Raw genomic sequence first — 24,021 nt, 5'->3', positions numbered from 1 at the left:
TGATTATTATTACCTTTTTATTGTTATTATTAAGTACCAAATTATTAGGAACCTTATTTTTACTAACTTACGTTATTTTCCTTTCTATTCTAGATCCTGAAGAAGAAAAGAACCCCACAATGAGTTTAAATGCGTCGTGGGAGGCTGCAAATCAAATCTGATCCACCAAAAAGATTCAATATCAAGTTTCCCGAAAAACATAACCAAGTAAGTCCTTAAAATCATTTCTTCCACATTAATTAACAAATTTTTAATCAAATTGGATTCAAAAATGATTAAATTAAGCATTTTTATAATTTTATTTAAATTTGACACTAACATGAAGTTAGCTGACGTTTACATCAAACTTCACTCATCTCGATTATTTTAAGTGACATTTAAAACGTAATTTTTTCTAACCTTCAAATAATAATTTAGAGAAGATTTTGTCTGGAAATCACGAAAATCTTGAGAATAGCAATAAAAAATAAAGTTTTGTTAATTTCTTGTATTTTTTTTATAATCCCGATGGATTGTTTCATTACTCATTTATATTTTTTGAACTGATTATAATTGTTGTAATAATTATAAGAATCGGGTTGGTAATAATTATTATAATTTGGTTGTAACCACCAAATTAAAAATACAACCATCCCGGAAACCGCTAAAAGTATTAATCCGGGTACTAAAAAGTTTTTAATAAAAGGAAATCCTTGGATTTGGTACATAAAAGAATTAAACATTGTCGCCAACTTAATCATAAACGTGGGTAAAATCCCCAATAAACCAAAATTTTTAAAACTTTCATAATTATTTAAATCGATTCCGAAAATCGTTTTTATATCGAAAATGGCTCTAATTATCTTCGGAATTGCAATTTGAGCTTTATCAATGATCTTATTTAATATTTTGTTGAAAAATTTATCAAAAAGTGTCACTTTTTTCGATGAAAAATTTTTATAACTTCTTTCTTTATCGTTTTTATCAAAAATTTCTTGGGATTCTAAAAAATTAAGAAATTTATTTATAACTTAAAGAAAAATAATCGAATTTACCTAACTCATTTGCATTTAAATCCTCATTTATATCTTCATTATCATCTTCATTCTTCAATTCATCTTTGAGAATTTCAACCAAATTCTCTTCCAAACTCAAAGAACGTTTTGATTTCCTCAAAACGTTATCATCTTCTTTATTTTCTGTACTTGTTAAATTTAATTTTGTAGGGACGAAATTTTTTGGTGAATAACGCCGATTTTCTTGTGTATTATATCCATTAATTGTTTGTTGATTAAAATTATTTTCAAATTGATCATGAAATAAATTCAAATTTTGCTCATTAAGATTATTATTTAGATAATTAAGGTTAGAATTTTGATAATTGAGGTTGGGATGTTTATAATTGACGTTTGATTGATAATTGAGGTTAGGATGTTGATAATTTTCCGAGTTAAACCCAAAATTGGGGTATAAATCGTAATTAAACGGTTGAATGTGTTTGCAATTATACAAATTGAATTTTTTTTCGTCATTTTTCGATTTTTGGTCTAATTTTTGGATTAATTTTTTGATTAAATCTTCCAATTTTGTGTCTTTTTTTAGGTTAATTTTTTCTTCGGTTGGTTTTATCAACTTTTTGAGTATATCGTCAAGGTTTTTTGATTCTATCTCATCGGGGTTCTGCATATCATCGATTTTTTCTTTTAATTCGTCCAAACGATCATTTAAATTTGTATTTTCTTCCCTATTTTCTAACTTATTTGCGTTTTCGTTGATTTTATTAAATAATATATCTAAAAAAGTCTTTTCTTTCTTCATTTTGTTGTTATCTTCAACCATTTTAACAAGTTTTTGTAACAATTTACTTTGATTCATTTCTTTTCCCTCATTTTCTAATATCTCCTCTAAATTTGATTTTCTCATTTTTTCAGATACATTTTCATTGGATTTGGATTTATCTCTCAAACCGGAAAGGTGAGTCTCCAAATTTTTTAATTCCTCAAAAACATCGTTTATAATTTCATCTTTTTCATTGATTTGATCATTTTCTTTTTTATTTTGAAGCATTGCAACAATTTCTTTTTGATTATCTAACTCATTAAGAATTTCTTTATCAACGCTTTTTCTATCAACAATTTCCTTTTCAAGCTTACCAACCAAATTTTTAACATAACCTCTCAAGTCATTCAATTCTTTTTGAGTAATCGTTAAATTAAACTTAGGATTAACACTATTTAAGCCATCAATCACGGTTTTTTGATCATTTAGAATCGTTATTAAATCCTTTAATTTCTCAATTTCCTTTTTAATCTTATTAACATTGTAATCTTTCTTTTGAATTGAACGTTTCATTCTTGTTTTATCTAAAATTTGTTTAAATAACCTCCCAAAATCACTTATTTATGTCAACTTACCTGATTTTTTCGGAATTTTCATGATAACCTTATCCAAATGGAACCGCTTATTTTCCATTTCCTTCTCCATGGCGTCTCTTTCTCCTTGGATGTACTCATAAAATTGCTCCAACATCGTTTTGCTTTTTAATCCAACATTATTTGGGCTTCCTTTCGCTTGAAAACTTTTAATCCAAATTAACAAAATTAAAATAAAAATGTATTTCTTCCTTCCCATTTTAATTTATTTTGTTTCTAAAGCAATTTTGATTCAAAAGAATGAAAGGAATGAATAAAATAAAAGTCAGCGTAAAAAAATTTGCCTTAATAAGCGTAATTTTGAATTTTTAACCTAGATTAATCAATAAAAAAAAATTCGCTGCGGACAGGATTCGAACCTGTGCGGGTAGAACCCAATGGATTTCAAGTCCATCTCCTTAACCACTCGGACACCGCAGCTGATATCTACAAAGCTTTGGTAACAAAGTAATAAATTAAACAATACAAATTGCAATAATTTTATTTTTAATAATTAAGCTTTTTGATTAATTATGTTTAAATAAAAAGAGTACAACTTAAATATTTAATCCCAATATTTAATCTCATTAGGAGGGAGATGAAAAATAAGTTTTGACATTTGAAACGTCAACATAAAAATCTTTTAATTTATTATTTATTGATGAATAAGTTATAATTTGAACTCGTCCAATTAATTTCTTTTTAATGATTTTAATTAATAAATAACGACATGGTTATAATAATTAATTCATATCCAAATTAAAAAAAAAAAAAATAAGTTGGTATCATTGAAGTGTCTAATTTGACGTTTAAATACCGTGATGATCCCAAAGCAAAATTTAACTTAAATAGACGATTTATGATTTGAATGTTACACGTAAGTACGTACATTTAGCTTCTTATAAATACCAATTTTCTTTTGATACATAAATGATTCAATCAAAAAATTATTTTTTTACCAACATTTTTGATTTTTACTTCTATAACATAATTTATAATCATTTTTACTTTTTTAGAGTGAAGAAGAAGGCGATAAAAGAAAATTAAGCAATTTCCGTAACAATTCAAAAATCTAACCAAATTTAAAAAAAATTAAGTTGGTATCTCTGAAATAACTAATCTTTGACGTTTAAATATAACCACAATTCCAATTCGAAATTAAAATCAAATTTATTATTAAATACGTTATAAATAAGTTGTAATTTGGATAAAAAAAGTAAGTTAACACATTTAATTTGTTGAAAACAATAATTTTCTTTTAACTCGTTAAAAATTGTGCCTTAAATGATTCAATTTAGAAACATAACCTAAAATTTTTTTTTTTTAATATATTTTGTATTAATTATGTTGTGTTTTTTTTAGGTTGAAGAAGAACCGCATGTTTGAAATAATGTTCTTCCCTTGAGAATGTACCACAACAACAACAAACGTCACCGCGCGAAAAAAAGGGGAATGTACCCTTTGGAGTGCGCAAACTCGGCCCATATTGACTGTGTTGTATTTGGGGGGCTGCGTTTTCCATTGTAGCATCGTTCGTTGTCTTTCGTATAGAGAGCGTTAGTATAGCGAATTATTAAATTTAAATTTTTTTAATTTCCAATTACTTTTTGAAATTAATTTTTGAGTATTATCTTCTAAATCGTTTAAGTGTTATTTTTTTTTTGTTTTAGGAAGTGAAGTGTGATTTAAAGGGTTTTAGGTCGACAACCTCTTCTTGTTTTAAGTTCTAAAAATAATCATTTCACGATTAGACGGGAACCGAAACATTTCGGGTTTAGTTTTATTTAGATTTAGTTTCTATTCGATTTTGTTTGAAAATTTCCAAGTTGTAGGGGAAACTACCCCTGAAACGTACCCCACCCTACCGAAATTTTCGCATCCGCGCTACGACGCAAGTCGCGACAACCCCCAGAGTTTGTAGAAATCGCAAGTTTCCGCGTCCCCGTTATTACCACCACAAAATACGGCACTGAAACTATTTTTTTATTTCACCTTTTTTAAGGGTACATTTAACGCTGTGAGAGTTGAGTGCGCTATGGTAAGACGCGTTAAATTTCGTTAAAAGTGAACTTCCGGTTCGAGGGGTGATGAGAAGGAAACCTCGGCCTCGTTCCTCGGTGTGTGGGTGTCGTGGTGGTGACAGTTTGACTCCATGTTTGAGGGGATGTTTCGATTATTTTTCGGCGATTTCGAAACGTTTTCGAACGTAATGTTTTATGAAAACGACATCAATCGAAAATAGGTAATTATTTTTGATGGGGTTAAACCGATTTCCGGGCGATTAATCTTGTTTTTCCCCTTCAACGTATACCAACGCCATTTTGACGTTAAGGCGTTCACTTGTTTCACCTACTAGATTATTTTACGATCATCAAAATTAAATCCTTTTTCAATTTTTATTACCCCCTTTTCGACTTTTCGTAAATCTTTCTTTTACGTGTTATAAATTGGTAACTAGGTTACGTTTATTATTATTATTAGGATTATTATCGTTTATTATCGTTATTATTTATTATCTTTGTTTGAGATTAATTAATTTATTGAAATCGCAAGACTTTGACGTTTAAGCCCGTTTTACACGGTTATACTTTTTTTATTTTACAAGTCGCACACGTTCCAATAAAATTTTGACAATGCCTCTCTGTATGTGTGAGTTATGCCGTCGTAAAGTTGGCGTCGCGACGCTAGATGCGATCTGGGTCACTTTTGGACCCCGTTTATTGCGTCTTTACTTCTAGGGGAGAAAAAATACCTCTTTAAATAATATTTTTAAGATTCAAAAAAGTCGGGGAATTTCTAAAATACTTTTTTTTTAATTTTAGATGCGTTTGAGGCCCCGGAACTCATGGAACCCGGAAGATACCCCCAAAATCCTTCTGGATGTGATTTTTAGTTGGCTTTATAGGTATGAATTATTGCTCAAAAATGCTTTTTAATAAATAAGCCTCAAAAGTAAAGTAATCCAACCCAAAGGAACGAATCCAAGCCGAAAGCAATACAATCCAACTTCAAAGCAAACTAATCCAACCGAAATTAACTTAATACAATCGAGCTGAAGCTAAAGCAAATTAGATCAGCGCTAAAGGACCGAATCCAAGCCTAATACAATGCAATTTAACTCCAAAACAAGCTAATTTAATCTCAACTTAAAATTATCTAATTCCAAAACAACCCAATTCATCTCCAAGCAACATATCCAGCCTGATAGTAATCCAAGCCTACTTCAAAGCAACCCAATCCATCTCAAAGCAACGAATTCAACTCCAAAGCAACCCAATCTCACTTGAAAGCAATCCAACCTATATCAAAGTTATTCAATCCAACCTCAAAGCGAACTAATCCAACCGAAATTAACGAATCCTAGCTTAATACAATCGAGCCAAAGCCAAAGCAAGTTAGATCAGCGCCAAAGGAACGAATCCAAGCCTAATACAATGCAATTTAACTCCAAAACAAGCTAATTTAGTCTCAACTTAAAATTATCTAATTCCAAAACAACCCAATTCATCTCCAAGCAACATATCCAGCCTGATAGTAATCCAAGCCTACTTCAAAGCAACCCAATCCATCTCAAAGCAACGAATTCAACTCCAAAGTAACCTAATCTCACTTGAAAGCAACCCAACCTATATCAAAGCAATTCAATCTAACCTCAAAGCGAACTAATCCAACCGAAATTAACGAATCCTAGCTTAATACAATCGAGCCAAAGCCAAAGCAAGTTAGATCAGCGCCAAAGGAACGAATCCAAGCCTAATACAATGCAATTTAACTACAAAACAAGCTAATTTAGTCTCAACTTAAAATTATCTAATTCCAAAACAACCCAATTCATCTCCAAGCAACATATCCAGCCTGATAGTAATCCAAGCCTACTTCAAAGCAACCCAATCCATCTCAAAGCAACGAATTCAACTCCAAAGCAACCCAATCTCACTTAAAAGCAATCCAACCTATATCAAAGTAATTCAATCCAACCTCAAAGCGAACTAATCCCACCGAAATTAACGAATCCTAGCTTAATACAATCGAGCCAAAGCCAAAGCAAGTTAGATCAGCGCCAAAGGAACGAATCCAAGCCTAATACAATGCAATTTAACTCCAAAACAAGCTAATTTAGTCTCAAAGGATATTAACTTAAAATTATCTCATTCTAAAACAACCCAACTCATATCCAAGCAACATATCCAGCTTGATAGTAATCCAATTCTGCTTCAAAGCAATCCAACCCAATCTCACTTGAAAGTAACCCAACCTATATCAAAGCAACGAATCTAACTCCAAAGCAACATAATGAAGAATTAAGTCTCAAATCTTCTGGTATCGCCCACCGACTAAGATCCTTCTCTCCCATCCTCTTCCCTCCTCAATATCTCTTACTTATATTCCTCAAATTTGCTTTGCAATTTTTCTATGGTTGTACTGGAAGGTGAAAGAGAACCTTTTCTCGTCTCGTATCTGCCCCACGTGATCTTTTACCACTTGGACATGAATGAAATATTTTCTCTTCAACTTCCATCACCAATCCTTGCTTTCGTTGAATCGCCTTGCATATGGCTAACTAATAATAGTGGTCATCCTCTAAGTATTCACTCTTCCACATCAGGGATTAATAATCTAATCTATTGACATCTGCCACCTGTCACGGAATTGTACCATTTCTAATAATTTTAATATTAATTTGTTTTCGTTTTAGTATTGGATTAGAAGAAATGTGGTAGGCGAGGGGGTAGGGGGTAGCGCCCCCTACAATCCTGGCGCCACCATTGAGGATCAACACGGCGACCAATACAGGTATGTTAATTTTTTGATAAAATTTAAGTTGGTAATGTAATCTTAAACGTCACGTCATATTTTTTTTTTAATACAAAAATGTTTGGGATAAGACAAAAAATTTCCGATCCCCCCGAAGAACCAAGTGCGCCATCATTAAATCCCGACCCGGAAGTGCGTTCGGATTGGTTGATAAATATAAAGCGATTTCGGCGTCCAAGTCGAAAATACATAAAAATCACAAAACCCGAGAAGGTATTCGTCACCGGAAGTAAATACACCGGCGAATGGATGGGGATGCAAATGTGGGGATCTGGGACCTACACGATGCTGCATAACGTTAAATACGAAGGCCGATTGATGGACGGCGATTTCCACGGCGCTGGATCGTTAATTTATCCATCCGGATATAAAGTGGACGGTTTTTGGTGTAAATCCCATTTAATAAAAGGCGCAATTGTTTACCCCGATGGATTAGAATACGTTTACCCCTTCAAATATTGCAAAGCTAAAGATCGCCGATTTTCCTCAACCATAGAAAACGGGTTTAATCCTGCTCGAAAAGAAAGATTAACAAACGAAGATGTTCCAAGGAAAATTCCACCGGGTTGTTACGATTGCGGGTATGGCTTTTATGATCCCAATGTACGTTGCGTTTTTAGCGTACACGACCCAACAAAAACCCTTAAAATACCTTCGTTGAACGAAGAAAAATGGATCAAAAGGTATTGCAGGAAAGCTTGGGATGAACCCGTTGGTTATAGACCGGATTTGTACGAAAAATGGACAAATGGGAGTAAAGCCGATTATAAATCGATACCATCCGCGTCTTCTTCCGATGAATCGTCCCTCGAATCAGCATTAGATGATGTTCTTATTTGAAAGAAATAAATTTTTTGAATTAATTGTTTTTTTTTCTTTGTAGATGTCTTAATTTCGGGCCTAGGGCCAACACAATGCCTACTGACGAAGACGGATATGGAAGAAGGCAAATCCATCATCAGGCGACGTCCCCGGCGTCCCTCCAATGTCCAGCTGGTTGTAATACTTCGACTCTTGAGCATACGCCAAGAAACCAACAAGATCGTTTCGGTTCCGAACGAAGCAATTCGGATCGACTCCCTTCCGGGGAGCGGTACCAAGGTGTTTCAGAGCGGTACCCTTTGGGCGAAAGAAACACGATGGTTTCAGTTTCTTCGGATCGGCTCCAAATTCAAAGTTGCGGCACCCAACAGCAACAAATTTTTCAACCGGAGAGGTGTCATTACGTGGAAAGGTTCGGAGGGAGAGGTTCCTACCACATTTTGGATCGCTATTCTAGTGATGTTATCAAAACGTTACCTCCGGAGGTGTATAAAATTAAGGAGAGGAGGTACCAAAGATTTTCCGAGTACGAAAGGTACCCATCCGAACGATTTTTACCAATCCCTTGCCCGGAACAAAGGGTGCCATATTTGGAACCACCTTCCCCCGCTCCAGCAAGCGACCGATTTATCCCACCACCTCCTTTATCACCGGCAAACACACCGAGTCCCGAATGTTATTCGGCGAACGCTTTCCCATCACCAACCGCAACAAACCCAACACCAGAAAGGTTCATCCCACCACCACCTCTATCCCCATCACCAACAGAAAATTTTTCACCCAAGAAACTCGAAAGGTACGAAAAACGATATTACTCCTCATCTTCATCACCGAGTTACGATAGAATAAAAGATACCACGCGGTACTACGACAACAGGTACCATAACCTTCAAAATTATAATAACACCTCCGAACGTTACGTACCGCCTCACGCTCATATTCCGGTTGAACGATATGTACCGCAACCGCAACAACCGGAGAGTTATTACGGTGCCGCTTATCAAACGTTCGATCGTTACAAATTTACCTCATCATCTTCGACGCCCTCTTCGAACGGCGATCCGTATATGCGAAGGGACCTTCCCTATCACTACCGACTTCCGGTACCGCAATATCAGGGCCAATTCCAAAGGGTCCGATACGTTCCGGCGCCCCGACCCAAATGTTGCCAATTCAACGAGCATCACTTTCAAAAATCTAGCCCCGGATCTAGCTCGAGCAGCTCCGTTACCAGTCAAAGCAACATCAACAACGCAACTTTAGAGTCCGGAAGTGGTAGTGTGGAGATTCAGTGCCAAAGTTACTTCCACCAGCAGGAAAAGGCCGTGCAATGCAACGGCGGTTATCAAACCGGGACGACGCAACAATCGGTTTCCGGGAATGGTCATCACCATCACCATCGAAAGGGACAACAACAACAGCAACAGTGTAGACACGGGATTTGTTGTACTAATAATGGTGTTGGTGGGATCGGTGTCGGGGTGGAGTATGTGGGCCAAAGCGGCGGTAGACACGTGTGCGCCACTCCACCTCCACGGGGTAGTGTTAGTTCCGGCGAAGTGACCGTTTGCAGTGATCAGTGTTGTGTTAAAAGGGGTCAAAATACTTCTTTGGCGTTAACAGTATGGTAAGTTAATGGTAGTAGAATCTAGGTTTACACTCAATTACTTTAAGTAATTTAATTTTAATAAAAATGAATTCAATATTATCCGGGTTAAACGACCTCTACAGCAGGTTTTGTTAGCACGTTGCAACTTGCCCAGAAGAAAAGACATCAAATCATAGCCACTTCGTGGCTTCACATAAAAATTATGAGAAACTACCACCAATTCTAAATTATTAACCTCACTAATTCCGCCATTACCAGTTTTAATTGCGGTTACCCAAGGTTATCCAACTCGAATAAAAATTGACGTTGACGGGGTGACGTCATTGGAGGAAAAGTATAATATACAGGTGCCCATCATGTATGGAATATAGTATATATCTTGGTAAGTATCAACTTTATGAAAAAACATTTTATACAAAAGTTGTTTAATATATTGTTTGCCATAATAAGGCATTCAATTAAGAATTATTTTCTCTTTACAATGACGTAAAATTTTAGTACTCTAGCTATAGAACTAGAAACATTCGGGTTTATCCGTCTTTAAAGACGTGCGACTCTAGGTCTAATGTTAGTTTTATTTCAGTAAAAATAGACAACAATTTAACACTTAGTAACAATTAAAACTAGAACTAGTTCTAGTTTTAGTGCAATAAAAATATACAACATAATGATAGTTTTTGTTTAATGAAGAATACATAATAAAAGAATACCATGAAGTTGTCCATTTGTCTATTATATGATTTAGATTTAAAATGTCAATCTCAATTTTGACATATTTGTTATCTTCATTAAAAATCCTTTAAAATGAGTACAAACACGACACATTTATCTTCAATATTAATGAAGTTATGGCCAACTTCCGGTTAAGAATGTCAACGTCAATTTTGACATATTTGTAATCGTCGTGAAAAATCCTTTAAAAGGAGCCCAAACATGATACGTTTAATTCCAATATTAGTCGAGATATAAGCAACTTCCGGTTTGAAATGTTAATGTCATTTTGACAAATTCTTAATTTTTATGAAATGTCTTAAAATTTATCATAAAAACAATAAAAAAAAATAAAAATTAAGGTTGGTATTAATATTTAATAATTAAATTGCTATCTTCATTGTTGCTAACTTCGGGTTTATCGTTTTTTTATTCAAACTTTTTTGTTTTTTGAGATAAATGCGTCATGTTTGGACTCATTTTAAAGGTTTTTTTAATGAAGAATACATCATGAAAGAACACCATGAAGTTGTCCACTTGTCTATTATATGATAACTGATAACTAACCAGATTTAAAATGTCAACCTCAATTTTGACATATTTGTAATCTTCATTAAAAATCCTTTAAAATGAGTACAAACACGACATATTTATCTTCAATATTAATGAAGTTACGGTCAACTTCCGGTTAGAAATGTCAACGTCAACTTTGACATATTTGCAATTGTCGTGGAAAATCCTTTAAAATGAGCCCAAACATGATACGTTTAATTCCAATATTAGTCGAGATATAAGCAACTTCCGGTTTGAAATGTCAATGTCATTTTGACAAATTCTTAATTTTTATGAAATGTCTTAAAATTTATTATAAAAACAATAAAAAAAATTAAAAATTAAGGTTGGTATTAATATTTAATAATTAAATTGCTATCTTCATTGTTGCTAACTTCGGGGTTAACGTTTTTTTATTAAAATTTTTTTGTTTTTTAACATAAATGCGTCATGTTTGGACTCATTTTAAAGGTTTTTTAATGAAGATGACAAATATGTCAAAATTAAAAGTTGAAAGTTCGAACTTTTTGGTTTTTTGAGATAAATGCGTCAAGTTTGGACTTACCTTAAAAGTTATTTTATGAAGATTACGAATATAATAATAAAATGACAACTGAATTCAACGTCAATTTTGATAAACACTTGTAATATTTGGATCTTAATCGCCATGGTAACCGAGTCAAGTTGGATAACCTAACAATAATAAAATTATAACCGTTAATATTTCGCTTTATATTTTAATTTTTTTTTATATATTTTTGTGTATTGCTTCTTAAGTAGCTTCTTAAATGTCAATTCTTCCAATGACGTCACAGCAAGTCCCCCCTTGCTTGGAGTCATTTATTTTCAAACATTAACAAATATATTTAATTAATACGAAACTAATTAAATCGTATACTACATATTACTTAAATTGAAATTTTTTGTCGAAAAATTGACAGTGTTACCATCCTCTTAAAATGAAAATTTCTTTTTTTATGATGGAAATGTTAATGAAGAAAATAAACTAACAATGAGGCAAAAACAGGTTTAAACGCAGGTAAAATTTATGATTAAAAAAGAATCCGTCTCTTTTTATGCCACGTTTTGAAGAGAAATAAAATTCACGGTGACACATAACCTTGAAAGTTGCAAATTGGGTCATCTAACCTCAATGTATTTTTTTTTTAGTTAATCGTTTTTTGTGTTAAAAATTCAGTGCAATTCGGATGGTGCAATAAAGATTTATTTATTTATTAATGAAAATATGTATGGTTAATACAAAAATGAGATGGAATTAAGTGAAAAGTAAGAAATAATTAGTAACAAAAAAATCTAACCTAGATTTTCTTAGGTTTGGTGTTTAAAAAGTTATTAGTCATCTTTAATGTTTATAAAAACAACAATTATTTAATTGACTTCTTAAAAAAGAAATCAAAACTTTTTTTTTCAATTTAGCCTCTCAACTTTCAATTTTCTCTTCACCTACTTAATAATCTTTTTGATAAAAGATTGAACCGGAAGATCATTTATAAAACCGACGTCATCTGTCAATGCAATCTGCGCCCCATTTTAACGTGTCCCCTTTCGTACAAATTTTCACTTCCCCTATTAATTTTCTTTCATCCAGACAATGATTGATTGATTGAAAATAGAAAACGATTTTTTTAATTTTATTTTAGGAGAACGTCACCTCCTCAACAGCAACAATTACAAGAACTACAACAAATTCAACCACAAACAACAGCGACGACTACATCTTCAATTCAAACGCAACAATTAAAAACGCCCACGAAAAATCAACAAAACGAACAACCACAACAACAAAATGTGGCACAAAAGCAACTTCAAAGGGCTGTGTCAATGCCAGCACAGAGTGTTAATGAAAGATATTCTCAACAACAACCACAACCCAGAGTGAATTATAGCCAAAGCGAGCGTAGACCCAGAATTGTCAGGTCAACGTCGAGGAAAGAAGTTATAAGGAATTTTATTAAAAAGGAGACTGCAAATTTTTTTGGGGTCGATGAAGAGAATGAAAATGAACAACAACAACGGTGGTTGGATCGAAGGAAACGGTTAGCTTCTAGGACTTATGGACCATTAAAAGAGGATTATTTACAAAATCGGGATACTTTGACTGAAAATGATGTGCAACAAAGAAGTGATCGCCCGGATGTTTTACCAGGACCATCAGATGTTACAGATTTACCATCTGAGCAAATTCGAGAACCTGGGAAGATACGGAGAAAAGATTCTGTGGCTAGGATGACATGGGATGGATTAGCTTACGTTGTTACAGTAAGAATTAATTATTTTATGCATGCTATATCAATTTTTTATTATATTTTGTTCAAAATCATGGTGGACATATCATTTTAGTACAACCAACTTCTTCTCCATTATCACCACAAAAGCAGGTGTTACAATCCTTTAGATAACTTTCCCCTGGGGTGCAACCAGCTAAAATAAATTAATTACATAAACATATTTACAAAGAAATTAAAAAATTTACATGGTCCACAAGCCATTTTAGTACAACCCACTTCTTCTCCATTATCACCACAAAAGCAGGTGTTACAATCCTTTAAATAACTTTGTCCTGGGGTGCAACCGGCTAAAATAAACAAAATTAAGTAATCATTTACAAAGAAATTAAGAAATTTACATGGTCCACAAGCCATTTTAGTGCAACCCCATAGTCCATCATTGCATATACAAGTATTACAATCCACAGTTTTTACTTCCCCCTCCAAGCACTCATCTAGAAACGAAATAATTAAAGAATAAAGATAATTTTAATTTATCTTACCAGCAAAAACCACTGCAATAGCAACAGCTACAATCAAAAAAACGGTTAAGTATTTCATTTTTTCTTGGTGAAGAAGTTGATTAATAAGACTGAAGTATGCAAAGAAAACTGCATCTTTTATACTTAAAACGGCTTTAAGAAAAGCACGTTTAAACGGTTTTCGTGAAGGTTTTATTGAAATAAATTATTACCGTGAAAATTAAAGAAAAGTAAATCAAATAACTGTTCTAACCTAGAAAAATTCGAATATATCAAACGCATGTTTTAATTTGACGTTGAATAAATAGGTTTAAGCTTAGCAACCCTCACCAAGTTAAAAAGAATGCACTTTTTAGATCCGCCATTACCAACTTTCATTGGGGGCGCTTAAATCGGCCGTAACCATGGTAACTATCCTCTAGATCGTTTATAAAAATTAAAATAATTAAAATTAACAAAAACGTTTTAATTTATATTTTAATTTTATATTAAAAAAAACATTTTAATTTCTTTAGGGTTAAAAGTCACATTTATGATTTAGGGTTGGTATCATTGAAATTGTTTTGACAGTTCTTGTAGGTTACGTATAATTTTTATTGAAATTTAACAATTTAATATTTAAATTAAGCCTTTTTTTTAGTGATTGAAATAAAAGTAAGTAATTTTCGTATTTGCGCTTCGATTAAAATAATTGGAGGTTATGGGGGAATTAATATAGATGCGATTAAAGTAAACAAAGCTTTTTTTCTGACTTGGATTTATTGTTTTAGAACATTATTTTTCTTTTATACAGTACAAGCAGCATTTGTACCATCGTCGTTACACCTACATGTGTTACAATCTTTCTTGAAAGAATCGTTTAAAATCAAATAATTGTTTTAACCTACAAAAATTCGAGTATATCAAGCGCATGTTTTAATTTGACGTTGAAAAAATAGGGTTAACCTTAGCAATCCTCACCAAGTTAAATAGAACACACTTTTTAGATCCTCCATTACTAACTTTCTTTGAAGGCGCTTAAATCGACTGTAACCATGGTAACTAGGTAGTTTATAAAAATTAAAATTAACAAAAACGTTTTAATTTATATTTTAATTTTAAATTAAAAAAAATTTTAATCCCCAACTTTAGGATTAATAGTTAAAAGTGACGTTTATGATTTAGGGTTGGTATTATTGAAATTGTTTTGACAGTTTTTATAGGTTATGTATAGTTCGTAATTTTGATTGAAATTTCACTATTTAATATTTAAATTAAGCTTTTTTTTTAGTGATTGAAATAAAAGTAAGTAATTTTCGTGTTTTGCGCTTCGATTAAAATAATTGGAGGTTATGGGGGAATTAATATAGATGCGATTAAAGTAAACAAAGCTTTCTTTCTGATTTCGATTTATTGTTTTGGAACATTATTGTTCTTTTATACAGTACAAGCAGCACTTGTACTATCTTGGTTACACCTACATGTGTTACAATCTTGCTTGAACGTATTTTTTTGAATCAAATAACTGTTTTAACCTAGAAAAATTCGAGTATATCAAGCGCATGTTTTAATTTAAATCGACTGTAACCATGGTAACTAGATAGTTTATAAAAATTAAAATAAAATTAACATAAACGTTTTAATTTATATTTTAATTTTAAATTAAAAACCATTTTAATATCCAACTTTAGGGTTAATAGTTAAAAGTGGCATTTATGATTTAGGGTTGGTATCATTGAAATTGTTTTTGACAGTTCTTGTAGGTTATTTGAATTAATTTTTTTTTAGTGATTGAAACGAAAGTAAGTAATTTGCGTGTTTTGCACTTTAATTAAAGTAATTGGAGTAAACAACCTTTTTTTCTGATTTAGCTTTATTGTTTTAGAACATTATTTTTCTTTTATACACAATGCAGCGGTGCATGCAGCACTTGTACCATCGTCGTTACACTTACATGTGTTACAATCTTTCTTGAAAGATTCCCCTGGAGTGCATATGATCGCTAAATAATCACAAAAATTATTAATTAAAAACCCGAAACAACAATAAACAATCTTACTTCCTGTTGTTGTTGATAACGTAGTCGTTGTTGGTGTTGTAGTTGGCGGGCACGAATTTCTGGAACAAGCCCAATGTCCTCCGAGGCACAAGCAGTAGTAACAATTATTTTTTTTCGTCCGATTATTTACGCATTCATCTACAAAGCAAGTTAGATTTTATTATTACAATCAAAATCGATAAATTTTTAATTTTACCCCCGCAAATTAATCCCATCCATAAGGTTAAAACCAATAAAACGATTAATTTTTTCATTTTTCCCCCTCGTAAGAAATAACTCAACTTGAAAGTCCCATTTAAAACATTCCTATTTATACTACTTATTTCTTTTCGCAATAAATATTTCCTCATTTTGAAAATGTTAAGAAAATACTTAAAATAACATTTTTAACATAACCTTCGAAAAAAATGTCACTTATTTTTTTAATTTTTTTTCTTTAGACTTTAACAAGACATCAAGGTCGTGCAAGGGCACAAACTGAACAATGGTCGAGAAGTTACCCTGCGGAAATACCATCGGATGCGGAAGCTCACGACGAAAGATTGTTTTTCCAACGTTCAAAACGATCGTTATCACCTTCAGAGCAACGACAACCACAACAAGAACTAGCCGGAGGCGATGTCATCGAGAGGATAGACGAAGCGGATCACACGAAACCTTTAGAAACTTCACCGACGACGACGAGAACAACCTACATTCCAAGATCGTCGGGATGGCGAAGATCGCATCATTCAACTCCGGAAGAATCGCGACAAGATATCGGATGTAATCGGATATTCACGCGACTTTTAGATCGGGTTTTAGATAATTCCGATCGGAGACAATACGGGATGGGTTGGGTTGGTAAAATGTTTGGGTAAATTCTACCAAAAAAAAAATTAATCAATACATCTCATTTAATATTATTTTCATAGTCGTTCAACTCGCCGTTCGGTGATACAAGACGAAACGATAAAAGAACAATTAGACGATATGGAAGATTATCGACCGATGTTTACTTATTGGGTCACAACAGTTCAAATTCTCGTCCTTTTCATTTCGCTGTTTTGTTACGGTTTGGGTCCCTTCGGTTTGGATTTGCACGCAAAATCAAGTCAGGTATTGGTAACGAGCTTGTCGCTGCAACAAGTGGACTACATGGAACCGGCGAATTTTTGGTTCGGCCCCCGCGCCGCCGATCTAATCCATTTAGGCGCGAAATTCGCCCCCTGTATGCGAGTCGACAACAAAATCTTACAAGATATTGAAAAGCGGAGGGCGAAAGAGCGCGAAACTGCTTGTTGTATACGAAACGATGATAGCGGATGTGTCCAATCGTCGCAAGCTGATTGTTCGGTGAGATATTTTTATTCATTTTCGTTTATTTTTAAGATAGTGTCAATAAAAATCCAAAAAAACATTTTTTTATTAGCTGTCATATTCGCCCAATCAACTTGTACGTGGAATACGTCCATCGGTATGTTTATTTCATCAACATCAACTGTATTATGTTGCAACCTTTTTTAGCATGCAAAAAATCGCATGATTTAAATACGATTTTAAATCCACCAATTAGAGCAAATAGATGTTTTTAGTTATATTTTAAGCATGATTTAAAATAACTCTTTAACTCAATCTTTTAATCAATTCTTTTTGTTTCATAGAAAACAATTTCGACGTGGAAAAAATGGTCTGCTGGAGATTCCGGACCAGGGGGACGTATTTCCGGTTCAGTTTGCGGATTAGATCCAAAGTAAATTAATACAGGGTGTCTCAGCCAGACAGGTCATTAGACGTTACTGGCCAAAATAAAAATTTGAGATTCAGACTTAAGTATTATCAATTGCGTTCTCTTCGACTTAAATATTTTCAGATTTCTAGCACTTCCGGTTATACCGGAAGTCGCCACCAACTTTATTTTTTTAAATGGAATTTGTCTGGAATTTGATTTGTCTGTTTTTAAGATTTATGAATAATTTTACTTTTTGCAATTTGATTTTTTTTTTTTGAGATAAATGCGTCATGTTAGGACTTATTTTAAAGGTTTTTTTTAATAAAAAATATATCATGAAAGAACACCATGAAGTTGTCCATTTGTCTATTATATGGTAACTAACTTCAGGTTTAAAATGTCAACCTTAGTTATGACATATTTGTAATTTTCATTAAAAATCCTTTAAAATGAGTACATACAAACACGACATATTTATCTTCAATATTAATGAAGCTATGGTCAACTTCCGGTTAAGAATGTCAGCGTCAATTTTGACATACATATTTGTAATCGTTGTGAAAAATCCTTTAAAATGAGTCCAAACATGACACGTTTAATCCAATATTACACGAGATATAAGCAACTTCCGGTTTGAAATGTCAACGTCATTTTGACATATTCTTAATTTTTATAAAATGTTTTAATATTTGTCACAAAAAGAAAAATATAATAAAAATAAAAAAATTAAGGTTACTATTAATATTTAAAAATTAAATTGCTATCTTTGTTGCTAACTTCGGGTTTAATATTTTTTTTTCTAACTTGTTTGTTTTTTTTTTAGATAAATACGTCATGTTTGGACTCTTAAAGGTTTTTTTAAAAAAGAATACATCATGAAAGAACACCATGAAGTTGTCCATTTGTCTATTATATGATAACTAACTTCAAATTTAAAATGTCAACCTCAATTTTGACATATTTGTAATCTTCATTAAAAATCCTTTAAAATGAGTACAAACACGATATATTTATCTCCAATATTAATGAAGTTATGGTCAACTTCCGGTTAAGAATGTCAACGTCAATTTTGACATATTTGTAATCGGCGTGAAAAATTCTTTAAAATGAGTCCAAAACAAAAACAAAAATATAATAAAAATAAAATAAAAAATTAAGGTTGGTATTAATATTTAAAAATTAAATTGCTAACTTCAGGTTTAATGTTTTTTATTCTCACTTTTTTGTTTTTTGAGATAAGTGCGTCATCTTTGGACTCATTTTAAAGGTTTTTTAATGAAGATGACAAATATGTCAAAATTGACGTTGACGTTTCAAACCGGAAGTGATTGTATTTCCATTAATATTAAAGTTAAATATGTCGAGTTTGGACTTATTTTAAAGGATTCTTTATGAAGTTGACAAATATGTCAAAATTAAAAGTTGAAAGTTCGATCTATTTTTTCTATTGTAGAATTTCTTGGTGTATCTAAGTCGGTTCTTAAACGTATGATGCAAATCGGACTTGAAATCGTGTAACGTCTTTCGGTATTCTGCATTTTTTCTAAGATAACTTACAACTTTACTTACCAGACAGCATGAAATTTTCGAAAAACCATAATATGTCGCTTAGTTAAATGATGTATAACGCGGTCCAATTGATAATACTTAAATCTGAATTCAAATTTTTATTTTTTAAACGTCTAATGACCGGTCTCGCTGAGACACCTGTATAACTTCAATTATTATTTAATTTTATTAATGATATTAATTATTTTTTAGATTTTGTGATGCTCCAGCTAGTGTCCACCCATACGAATGGCCCGATGATATCACAAAATGGCCAATTTGCCGAAAAAAGACCACCTTGATGTCGTCGACGCAAAAAAACGGCACTTCAAAAGATAAAATCGCCGAGCACATGGTTTGCGAGGTGATCGGGCATCCTTGCTGCATTGGAATCCACGGGCAATGCAAAATCACCACGAAAGAATATTGCGATTTCGTTCAAGGAACTTTTCACGAAGAAGCTTCGTTATGTTCACAGGTATATAATAATGTTTACCTAATTCCATTATGAAAATTAAACGTTACATGTCTTTGTGACGTTATGTAACGTCACTTTTTTTATAACTAGTGATGTAAGTCTCAGTCTAGTGTCTCAGTCTAACGTCACAGAGATGGGCGGAGCTTATACCGACTCCAAACAATTTTGTTGCTAACGATAAATTGCCATAAAAATGTCATTTAAATCGTCACATAGTTTATTTTATTTTAATACTAATTGAAAAATTGCATATGGTGATTTACCGTTAGCAACGAAAATGTTTGAAGTCGTTATAACATCTCAGACCTCTTAGAGGGAGGATGTACAGTCGTGTTCACGGAAAATGCGCACTCAAGGTCAAGCGCTGTTGAGTGCGCATTTTCCATGAACACGACTGTACAAGGGGCCTGTTGGGACCTAGGTGCCGCGTATAGAATACGCACTCCCCATACCATACATACATACAAGCTCCGCCCATCTCTATGACGTCAGGCTTAGGTTGTCTATTGATAAATTGACATCTGTCACTAATAGAATAAGTCAAGTTTTGAACAAAAATTGCTTTTTCAATGGAATTAGATACAATTTTTTACTTAACACGATATGAAACGGCTAATTTTGTTTAACTCACGTGATTTTAATCGTCAAACAAAATTAGTCTTTTCATAATTGCTAATAATAAAATTAATGCGTTTAGGTGTCTTGTTTGAACGACGTTTGCGGAATGATTCCGTTTTACATGCCCGATACACCAGATCAATTTTATCGGCTTTGGACATCGTTGTTTTTACACGCTGGGATCTTACAATTGGTGATAACCGTTTTGATTCAATACTTTTTAATGCGCGATTTGGAGAAATTAACTGGAGGATTAAGAATTGGGATTATCTATATTGGAAGTGGCGTTGCGGGGAATTTAGCGAGTGCAATTTTTGTACCTTATCGAGCTGATGTAAGTATAACCTCAATTTGACATTTGACAGTTTTAAATTTTTATTAAATTAGTTTTTTTAATAAAAGAAATTTAATTTATAAATTACAGTTATACATAATGAATAAAAATAAGCTGATTTTAATCAAATTTAATAAAAGGATTAATAAAATAAAGATTTCTTTTTAATGTCACTTTTTAATGGGGTACGTTCATTAATTGAAACGAAATTTTTTTAATTTGTTTTAGTTATTTTATTTTATTAATTTATTAAGTTATCTTTAAAACAAATTAATTCTTATTATTAATATTAATCAATCAATTTTTGGATTTTTTTTGTGTTATTTCGAAAATTTTGGGTACAATCATTAATTCGATTTGTTTGTTTGTGGTTAGGTTTTAGGTTATACTTGATGTTAACTATGTTGCAAGTTAATGTTATAAAATAAAAAGCACGAAAGGAATAATCCTTATAATAATAATAATAGCAAGGAATAATAGGAATAATAAGCAAGTAAGTTCTCCTTTTGTGTTTTTTATTTTTAGGTTATACTTGTCAATTTATTCCTTCCAATTTTATGGTTTTTTATTGATTATATCAATATTTTTGATTGGTTTTCGTTATAAGTGACTCCAATTTCATGCTAATATAGTAATAATTATTTCGCAATCAATAATAATAAAAAAAATTTATTGACATAACCTAATTTTTTTTTTTAATTTTGTAGGTTGGTCCGGCGGGTTCCCAATTTGGTCTTCTAGCCTGTTTAATAGTGGAAGTATTAAACGCGTGGCCGATGTTAAAACATCCAAATCAAGCGCTGTGTAAACTCCTTTCGGTAACGTTGGTTTTATTTTTAATCGGGTTATTACCGTGGGTGGATAATTACGCGCATTTATTCGGGTTTGTGTTCGGGTTTTTACTATCTTACGCTTTGTTGCCGTTCGTCTCGTTCGGGCCTTACGATCGACAGAAAAAGATCGTATTAATTTGGGTGTGTTTGTTATCGGCGGGATTCCTCTTTATCTGTCTTGTATTGTTGTTTTACATAATCCCGGTGTACGATTGCAAAGCTTGCTCTTATTTCAACTGCCTGCCGCTTACCGAGGATTTCTGCGCAACGCAGAATATTAATTTTAAGCGGCAGGAACCCATAGTATGACGAACGGCTATACGGTTCACAACCGTAACAATAATATTGATAATGGAAGAAAAAATAGTTGGGAAACTTAAAAAAATGGTGGAGATGAAGAAAATGAAAAATGAGATAAAATGCGATAAACAAAAATGTTTTTAACGATTTAAACAAAACATGTGATAAGGACGTCTGCTGCATACAATTTTTTTTTGGTGGTTACAGACGGTGGTTTATTTCTATGGTATACATATTTAAAAAAATATGGAAAATGATAAAAAACAGGATAAAACATGAGGATATAGGTATATGAAAATTATATATATACATATTTAATTATAAAGACGTCGTATATACGCGTGCATACGTTGTAAAAATTTAAAAAATGATACTGTGCAATATTTTTAAGGATTTATTTAACGTTGTTTTGGTTAAGATTGATTTTTATTGCAACGAAACTTGATTTGATCAAAAATACAATCTCGTGTAATAATAATAATGCAAAAAAAGGGAAAATTTGGTTAAAAAAAAATAGGACGGAAAATTTTGAGGTAAAAAAAATGTGTAAATATTATTAAATATAAAGTTTTCTTTTTAAGTATTAAATAATTATAAAAAAAATATGGGAAAAAATGAGTATAAACGTAAATGGTTTAAAAGTGAGTATGTAAAGAAGTTTGATGTGAAAAAAAAAGATGAATTTCAAGTAATAAAAGTAAACGATTTTTTGTAATAACGATATTTTAAAAAAATGCGCTCTGAATGCAAAAAGAAAAAAAAATACGATGAAGATGAATAATAATAAACCACAAAACCCAGATGATTAATGATATAAACACAAAAAGAAGAAAAAAGAACGACTTATTTATTTATATACGTCGGAAAAACTTTGTCGTGTAGAATTTTTTCCTTCTCCCTGAATTCCACGAAAAATATACCCAAAAAAAGCAAAATCCTGTTATTAAAGAAAATAATAAAAACGAAAAAAATCCTTTCCACTCGTATATTTAAATGAACGATGAATGAAATTTTAAAAAAAAAAAAAAAAAAATGAAAATATCTGTAATAACGTATGTAGAATTACTTTTTAAAGAAGAAAATCCCAAAAAATTTTTTTTAAATTAATTTTTAAACGGATTTAAATTCCAATTTGGTTTTATTAAAACAAAAAAAAAATGATGATGTTAAAAAAAAATAAACCTTTTAAGATATTTCTACGGGTAAAAAAAAGAAAATGTTTTGTTGTAATAATAATAATTAATAATTAATAAAACTTGATTCTTTTTATATCCGTTTAAAAAATTAATAAAGAAACCAATAATATATCATTAAAACTTGAATTTTTTCTAATGCAATCGTGCAAAGGTTTGAAGAATAATACAACAAAAAAGAATCACAGCAAAAATTAAATCTGATGAAATAAAAATTGAAATAAATTAATTATTAGACGAAAATTAGTTTTCGTCGAAAGTCTTGTGATATTATATCATTTGGAAAAATTGAATGGAAAAACTTTTTGACAAGACTGATTTCCGGTCGTCGTCGCTCTCTCTGTACATTTTTTAATATTAATAAGAATTTTATAATTTAAATGATGAGGTGGAAACGATCGTTTTTTTTTTGAATTAGAAAGTGTAAAAAGAAATTTGGACAAACCTTTGAATTATTGCACATGAGGTTATTAAATTTAACATCAGGTGTTAACACTAAGACCAAGCCTTAACATTATAATGATATAAACATAATATAAATTACTTCTGCACAAATTTAATGGTTTTATTTATATTACCTCGAAATGCTTCATTATCTAAACCACTTCACCGAAATTAAAACGAATCTATAAATCATATTTAGAAGATATTGAACGAAGATATACACCGATGCTTTATTAGTGGACCAAATAACCGAATTTAATTGCTCCTCACCTCGGACAAAATCGTTTTACACCTAGAAAGCAAGTCAAACTGACGTGTGACTCCACACTGATTAAAAAGTGTAGCAGTAACCTGAGAGAACTCGTTAGGGGCAATGATGTTATTCTATGGTGGGTTCCATGTCACAAAGATATTGAGGAAACGTCGTTTATTGGACCTCAACCTGGCTGTGGACTATAAAAAAGCCATTTAAAACAGGTAATCAATAGTTGGGAGGCCTCAAAGGTAGATGAAATACCACCTCTTCCATATTAGACAAGCTGAGGATTTAACTTGTCAACTTTGCAACGACGAGTTGGAGACTGCTGAATATAATATAGGTGTTTCTGTAAATCGTGGCATAATTTTAATCAAATACTAGACTGTGGAAATGATAACGATTTTCTTTCTATTTTCTTCAATGCTTACAGTGCAATGTTATCATGAGAAATCGAAATCTAAAATGTTTTCTTCTAGTTCGGGTGTACAAACTGATCTCTGATTCTCTTTAATTTTGACATATTTGTCAACTTCAAAAAAATCCCTTTAAAATGAGTCCAAACTCGACATACCGTATTTTCTCGAATGTAATCCGCA

The 24,021-nt window shown here is 31.9% G+C and overlaps 4 protein-coding genes and 1 non-coding gene across 8 annotated transcripts; 2 read left to right on the top strand and 3 right to left on the bottom strand.

Moving 5' to 3' along the window:
- Positions 1–495: 495 nt before the first annotated feature.
- LOC111415801 (putative leucine-rich repeat-containing protein DDB_G0290503) lies at positions 496–2,883 on the bottom strand. Of its 2 annotated transcripts, none has more exons than XM_071196172.1 (3): positions 2,394–2,883; positions 1,035–2,342; positions 496–982 (listed from the first exon to the last, which is right to left on the bottom strand). In XM_071196172.1, the coding sequence occupies exons 1-3, from the start codon at positions 2,608–2,610 to the stop codon at positions 525–527; spliced, it is 1,983 nt and encodes a 660-aa protein (XP_071052273.1). In that variant the 5' UTR covers positions 2,611–2,883; the 3' UTR covers positions 496–524. The 2 variants fall into 2 exon arrangements, with proteins under 2 accessions (XP_071052273.1, XP_071052274.1); XM_071196173.1 differs by having other exon boundaries at positions 879–982; positions 1,040–2,342.
- Positions 2,750–2,831, bottom strand: TRNAS-UGA (transfer RNA serine (anticodon UGA)). Its single transcript has one exon. It is a non-coding gene; the product is annotated as a tRNA-Ser (tRNA).
- A 523-nt stretch (positions 2,884–3,406) lies between the features above and the next one.
- LOC111415816 (rhomboid-5) lies at positions 3,407–23,277 on the top strand. Of its 3 annotated transcripts, XM_023047696.2 has the most exons (13): positions 3,407–3,606; positions 3,753–3,946; positions 5,213–5,295; positions 7,087–7,184; positions 8,089–9,654; positions 12,561–13,179; positions 16,148–16,563; positions 16,622–17,042; positions 17,119–17,163; positions 17,351–17,439; positions 19,180–19,444; positions 20,142–20,396; positions 21,104–23,277. In XM_023047696.2, exons 5-13 carry the CDS (start codon positions 8,120–8,122, stop codon positions 21,536–21,538), a joined length of 4,080 nt encoding a protein of 1,359 aa, XP_022903464.2. In that variant the 5' UTR covers positions 3,407–3,606; positions 3,753–3,946; positions 5,213–5,295; positions 7,087–7,184; positions 8,089–8,119; the 3' UTR covers positions 21,539–23,277. The 3 variants fall into 3 exon arrangements, with proteins under 3 accessions (XP_022903464.2, XP_071052272.1, XP_022903463.2); XM_071196171.1 differs by lacking the exon at positions 17,119–17,163 and having other exon boundaries at positions 3,420–3,606; XM_023047695.2 differs by lacking the exons at positions 3,407–3,606; positions 3,753–3,946 and adding an exon at positions 4,064–4,632.
- Positions 7,215–8,068, top strand: LOC111415820 (MORN repeat-containing protein 5-like). Its single transcript, XM_023047701.2, has one exon. The coding sequence runs from the start codon at positions 7,263–7,265 to the stop codon at positions 8,043–8,045; it is 783 nt and encodes a 260-aa protein (XP_022903469.1). The 5' UTR covers positions 7,215–7,262; the 3' UTR covers positions 8,046–8,068.
- Positions 13,196–16,072, bottom strand: LOC111415825 (kielin/chordin-like protein). The gene is made up of 8 exons (XM_023047707.2): positions 15,904–16,072; positions 15,708–15,845; positions 15,542–15,650; positions 15,092–15,173; positions 13,691–13,868; positions 13,547–13,642; positions 13,394–13,495; positions 13,196–13,341 (listed from the first exon to the last, which is right to left on the bottom strand). Exons 1-8 carry the CDS (start codon positions 16,055–16,057, stop codon positions 13,238–13,240), a joined length of 963 nt encoding a protein of 320 aa, XP_022903475.2. The 5' UTR covers positions 16,058–16,072; the 3' UTR covers positions 13,196–13,237.
- Positions 23,278–24,021: the final 744 nt, after the last annotated feature.

Source organism: Onthophagus taurus, chromosome 5, assembly GCF_036711975.1.
Source record: "Onthophagus taurus isolate NC chromosome 5, IU_Otau_3.0, whole genome shotgun sequence".
Taxonomy (NCBI): Eukaryota; Metazoa; Arthropoda; class Insecta; order Coleoptera; family Scarabaeidae; genus Onthophagus; species Onthophagus taurus.
This window is presented reverse-complemented; position numbering and strand designations above follow the sequence as displayed.

Coding starts and splice junctions, on each gene's coding strand:
- LOC111415801 (XM_071196172.1), bottom strand. CDS start 2,610: ATGGGAAGGAAGAAATACATTTTTATTTTAATTTTGTTAATTTGGATT. Junction 2,343..2,393: donor GAAAATTCCGAAAAAATCAG/GTAAGTTGACAT, acceptor AACAAATTTTAG/ATAAAACAAGAATGAAACGT. Junction 983..1,034: donor TTTAAATGCAAATGAGTTAG/GTAAATTCGATT, acceptor TTAATTTTTTAG/AATCCCAAGAAATTTTTGAT.
- LOC111415825 (XM_023047707.2), bottom strand. CDS start 16,057: ATGAGGAAATATTTATTGCGAAAAGAAATAAGTAGTATAAATAGGAAT. Junction 15,174..15,541: donor GCATTGTGTATAAAAGAAAA/ATAATGTTCTAA, acceptor AGGTTAAAACAG/TTATTTGATTCAAAAAAATA. Junction 13,643..13,690: donor TATTGCAGTGGTTTTTGCTG/GTAAGATAAATT, acceptor TTTCGTTTCTAG/ATGAGTGCTTGGAGGGGGAA.
- LOC111415816 (XM_023047696.2), top strand. CDS start 8,120: ATGCCTACTGACGAAGACGGATATGGAAGAAGGCAAATCCATCATCAG. Junction 17,164..17,350: donor TACGTGGAATACGTCCATCG/GTATGTTTATTT, acceptor TTTGTTTCATAG/AAAACAATTTCGACGTGGAA. Junction 20,397..21,103: donor TTGTACCTTATCGAGCTGAT/GTAAGTATAACC, acceptor TTAATTTTGTAG/GTTGGTCCGGCGGGTTCCCA.
- LOC111415820 (XM_023047701.2), top strand. CDS start 7,263: ATGTTTGGGATAAGACAAAAAATTTCCGATCCCCCCGAAGAACCAAGT.